The sequence below is a fragment of the Penaeus vannamei genome, chromosome 16 (genome assembly GCF_042767895.1).
Source record: "Penaeus vannamei isolate JL-2024 chromosome 16, ASM4276789v1, whole genome shotgun sequence".
Classification (NCBI taxonomy): domain Eukaryota; kingdom Metazoa; phylum Arthropoda; class Malacostraca; order Decapoda; family Penaeidae; genus Penaeus; species Penaeus vannamei.
Window position 1 is genome coordinate 4598887 of NC_091564.1, and position 5000 is coordinate 4603886.

General features: G+C 40.7%; 1 protein-coding gene across 2 annotated transcripts in view; it reads right to left on the reverse strand.

Moving 5' to 3' along the window:
• LOC113827128 (MBT domain-containing protein 1) overlaps positions 1-5000 on the reverse strand; it is a 37913-nt gene that overhangs the window by 16839 nt on the left and 16074 nt on the right. For both annotated transcript variants that reach the window (XM_027380024.2, XM_070131074.1), the window contains exons 8-13: positions 4377-4629; positions 4005-4129; positions 3497-3762; positions 1996-2226; positions 1335-1569; positions 704-949 (exon numbers count right to left, since the gene is read on the reverse strand). In XM_027380024.2, coding sequence (XP_027235825.2) covers positions 704-949; positions 1335-1569; positions 1996-2226; positions 3497-3762; positions 4005-4129; positions 4377-4629 — 1356 coding nt within the window. The remainder of the gene's footprint in view (positions 1-703; positions 950-1334; positions 1570-1995; positions 2227-3496; positions 3763-4004; positions 4130-4376; positions 4630-5000) is intronic.

Below are 5000 nucleotides of genomic sequence, written 5' to 3' on the forward strand. Positions count from 1 at the left end.
CATGTACGCACATACCACAGCTGTTATGGACCGAAACACCACTGGCTCGTTGGATGGAATTTGATTTTCTCCAATAGTTGCGGCTTCATTTATATGGTAAAGATTTTAGGCAATGGCACCTATAATGGAGGTAAACCTTTATAATTATAGTTTTTTTTATAAATTATACCAAAATAAAAGCTTCAAGGTGCCAAATGTCGCTTGCAAACTACCGATCGAGCTGGGTGGAAACAGGGGAAACTGCCGATGTGCGCCAACAATCCCGTTCTTACGTCCACTTGCTAAACATTTTTACCCGTCGGCACTGGGTTAAAAAGGTAGGTAAGTAGGTGACAAAGTATGAGAAGATGAGTGAATACGAGTGAGTGAGCAAGCACCAGCACAGTTAGTGAATGAGCACATTCTTTATTTACAATAAACATACCCATATATATACCTAACAAAAGAGAAGTAGCTATATAACTAATCAATTTGTTATGAAATATTAACTCACACACATACTAGCACTCATACCTAATCTCTCTCATATGCACTCGCTCTTTTGAAATAAATATTCAGAAATTTAATGCAAACCTACTGGACGCTTCCTACAAAAAAGCACACAGGTATAGCAGACATCCTACACATCACCCCATTAGTGGTCAACAATGTCTTTAAAGGCACACACTTTTTGCACCAAAACCTTTCCAATAAATCCACTCACCAGGATGCTCATTTTCTCCCTTGCCCACATGGAGCGGTGAATCAGGTTGGCCAAGTAAGCTTTTCTCCTTAGGTGGGCGGCCTCGACGTCTCTGTGTCCCCATGGCTGGAGCTTGAGGGACGTTCATCATCCCTCCTACAGCCACTTTCCCAACCTTCTTACTACCAATGGGCCGACCTCTCCGCCCAGTCTTGGCTTGCTTGGTGCCCCCCTTTAGCTTGCGCTTTGGAGCATTAGGTGTTGGAACTGCAACAGTTCATCTTAGTTAAATACTAAAGGGAACCTTGACAATATCTTTTTGGAAGTGTATGCTACCAAGATTCAATAAGCAGACTGTGAAAACATATTCAATTTTGACAGGCCATAATTGCTTTAGCTTAACAAAAATGTTCTTCCTATTGATCTTGGGTATAGCAATATGATTCCTTCACATACACATATAGAAAAACTACTCAAAAGATTTTTTATCCCTTCCCTACCCTAACCCGAAGTTCATTTAACCAAAAAACTATATAAAACAATAATTTCCAAAGGAAATTATACATTCTTGTCAAGAAATAAAAAATCAAAAGAACTTAATTATCATTCACATCAATCTGAAAAGGAAATGCAGTCTAGGATAGACACTCACCATCAGTCTTGGGGCCCTCTAGTCTATAGCCGGACATGTCACACCAGCCTACGGGATAGATATCGGGTGAGTAGCAATCAATCCACTGGTCAAAGTCGTTTTCCCAGCCGTCAAAGTGGACTTTGAGCAACCTCCCTTTGACTTGCTTCACCATTGCTACACACACTAGCCGTGGGTCCATCAGATCTGCCGACTCCAGGGCCATACCCTCTTCGAACCCGTGACTTGGTATTTCCTATACGATATTATACATGATTAGCACACACTGGTATCATCTGCCTATGGCTACTATGAAGCTGTTTCATGAGTTTTCCTAGCAATGAAGCTTTATATATATATATATGTATTCAACATCGAAAAAGAATTAAACTTCAATCTACATTTTCTTTCATCAAAAAAAGGGAAAAAGAAGAAATCCCAGTAAACTGAAAGGAAGTGAAGAAAATCAGTTAGGATAAAAGAAGAAAAATCAGAAGACAAAAAAAGGTGAAGAAAAAGAAAGAAAACTTGAAAAAGTAAAAAGATAAAATATAAAAAAAGAAAATTTAAAAAAGAAACAATTTTCATACAGACTCTTCAAACTTATAATATATCTTATATAATCAAGTAGAAATATACATATACATAAAAAATGAAGATATGTTTCCAAGTAACAACTTACCCTGCTGAAGAGGGCTGGAGGTGCAGCAGTGGCCTGAGTTTTCTTGAGGTAAGCATACCACAAGAACTGCCCCTCGTACCCTCTCGGGGGCGTTAGGGTAATGTTGTTCATCTCGCAAAACCCAGCAGGGAAAATACAGGGGGAAGTGGCGTGGTAACAGAACCAGTCAGAGCAGGTGTTGTCTGACTCATAGCTGTCTATCCGGATCATGAGGTAGTTGTTGTGCAAGACCTGAGGCATGAGGGAAAAAAAGAAGTTAGTTTAAGCTGAAAGTAAGAAGTAAAATAAATGTGCTAGACATCAAAGGTCATATAGCACTATGGTAAAGTATTGTGGCAAAAAGATAAAGAGGAGTTACGCATTAGAATAAAATGTGCTAACCGTCAAAGATTAGAGAGTGTTCTAGGTAGTATGGCAGTGAAAAGGGAAAGAAAAGAGGGGAGTAAATGTAGTAGAGCAGATATTTGTAAAAGAGGAAGGGTTAAGGAGGCAGGGCAATTGAGTGAACTGTAGAGTATCTGTGACTGGAGAAGGAACAGGGACATAGCTTAAGGAAAACAGAGGTAGCTGTTTGAGGAGGCAGAGAAGAATCTGGGGGATGAGAAAAGGGGACTGAGGAAGGTGGTGACATATCAGGAAGAGTGTCAAGAGGGGAGGGGGTCTAGAAAAGGACATTGTTATCACAGAAGGAACTGACATGAGCATTCAGATGGAAGTGGTAGAGAGGGTGGAATATGTTGGGAAAGCGTAGGAGGAAAGAGGGTAGGGGAACTTGAGGAGGATGGATATCAGCAAATACTTTAATAGTGGGAGTAAGAAAAAAGGGATTGGAGGGTTGATGAGGGAGCAGTGTTCCCTTAGGTCATCTTTAGGAAGTTTTAGATGTCTTAACCCACTCACGAGGGGTACATTTTGTAGCCAAATTAAAAAAAATTCCGGGCAGCTACAAAATCAGCAGGCAGAGCTTCCCCGGAGTCTGTCCGCCCGCCCGGCCACGCGCCGCTGCTGCGTCGGAGCACAGCCCCGATACAGCATCACACTGGCGGGACGCCCGGCAATGTTTATTTTTTCCAGTGTCTCATATATGTGACACCCGGCACGATTGGGTTAAAGAGTTTCTGGAGGGGGGTTAGGTGTAGAGGCTCTCTTGTGAGGAGGAGAAGAGTGGATAGATATCTGAGGAGTAGAGGAAGAGGAAAGTGTAGGAGAGAAGTGTTGGTGTTGGTGAGAAGGTGGAGGGGAACGTTTAGGTTGCTTGGCACGAAAAGTAAAGTGAGGAGGCGGGGTAGCTTTGGGGAAGTGGTAGGGATTGGAGTATCTAGATTTACACTTGAATAGGAATTTGACTGCAGGAGAGGGGGAGTAGACATAGTGAAGTGAAGGACAGTTTTGGAATAAGTAGAATGAGGAGAATTTGTTGCTGTGCAAGAAGGACCCACAATAAAGAACAATTCATAAATCAAAGAGAAAAGACCACTGCAAATTATCCTCTACAGCTAACCTTCATGACTGTTGCAACACAAATGGCTGACAGGTTCAGAGGGTCAATTGCCTCCAGCTTCATCCCCTCAGCAAAACCCATTTTGGAGTTGCGAAGAAAAGCCGGCACAGGGGTGGCCACAAAGAGTTCTGGAGGTGCATCATTAGGATCATATGTACCGCGTATGCACTTCTCATGATATGACTGACTGGCAACTATTTCATGCCCTACTTCTCTTGACCAGCCCACAGGATGGATTATTGGAGCATCCTCATGGCACCAAAATCCTGAGAAGAAAAAAGTATTTACATCAGAACTGCTGTAACCAATAGGAACTTATAAAAGGCAATGAAAGAAAGATAAAAAAAAAATGGATAGTTTAAATACTGAGACTATCCAGTTCTGCCAGCAAAATTATCTAATATACAAAGTGACATGCTAGATATTTCCCAAATAAACCATAACCATTTAGTAGGTAAAATAAAATCCTCTTAGAAAACATTTGGATTATCATTTCTTCAAAGCTTACCATTGTCATCTGGTGGCGCCCCATGGTATTTCAGGTGGAGTCTCTTTCCGACGACCTCTGTTACTGTTGCTACTCTCATCTGTGCTATTCTGTTCTTGTCTACAACCTCCACATTAAGTCCAGGCCTACGAAAATATAGTCATTGTATATTAACGAGGTATAAATAAAAAACACATAAAAGAAAGTGGGATGAGAAAATGAACACTAAATTCCATAAACTCATAAGAATCTGGAGGGAGTCTACTATTGACATCAATCTACAACAGAAGTGTCTTTTCTCTAGGCTGTTTTTTCAGTACATTCAATTTATACATATTTTTTAGGAAAGTTTAGCATCCTTCCTTATTTCTACTATTCACAAATTCAGCTCACCTGAATCTTGACTTCTGGCTCTCAACAACTCTAGAGATGAAGTTTGTTGGAAGAGTTCGTGCCCCAGTTAATCGTCTCATTAGAAATTCTTTCCAGTCACGGTACTTGTGTTGGATGGAGCGTGGAGGTATTAGTGGGCGACCTTGGGTGGCACACCAACCCACAGGATGTACCTCTTCTGAACAAAGGTCCACCCAGAAGTCCTTTGAGCTGTCATCCACAAAGCCCTCAAACCGAAGTTTTGCTTTGTAGCCTAAAAATAACAGATAAGATTTGGATCACTCTCATTAATTTGGCCTCATCAAACACTTCATATTATGCTTTGAAAAATATGTTATCTGTTATTCATGAAATAAAATAAAGCAGTGTTATATTCTCAAAGCAAGAAATAGTATCAGCAAGAATTAGTAATAAAGAGCTTACAAAATACATATCAGCCCAAAAAAATGGAGTTTTTTAGTCTTTTGACCCCTGGGGTGCATGGACAAATAAACTATCCACTGCAACATTTACACATAGCTGGCTCTGCAAGCACTTGATCAAAAACAAGTCTAATTCATAGGCCTACCTGACCTCACCTCTTTACCCTTATCCTTGAGTTTTCTTATCATTTTCCTTATCATC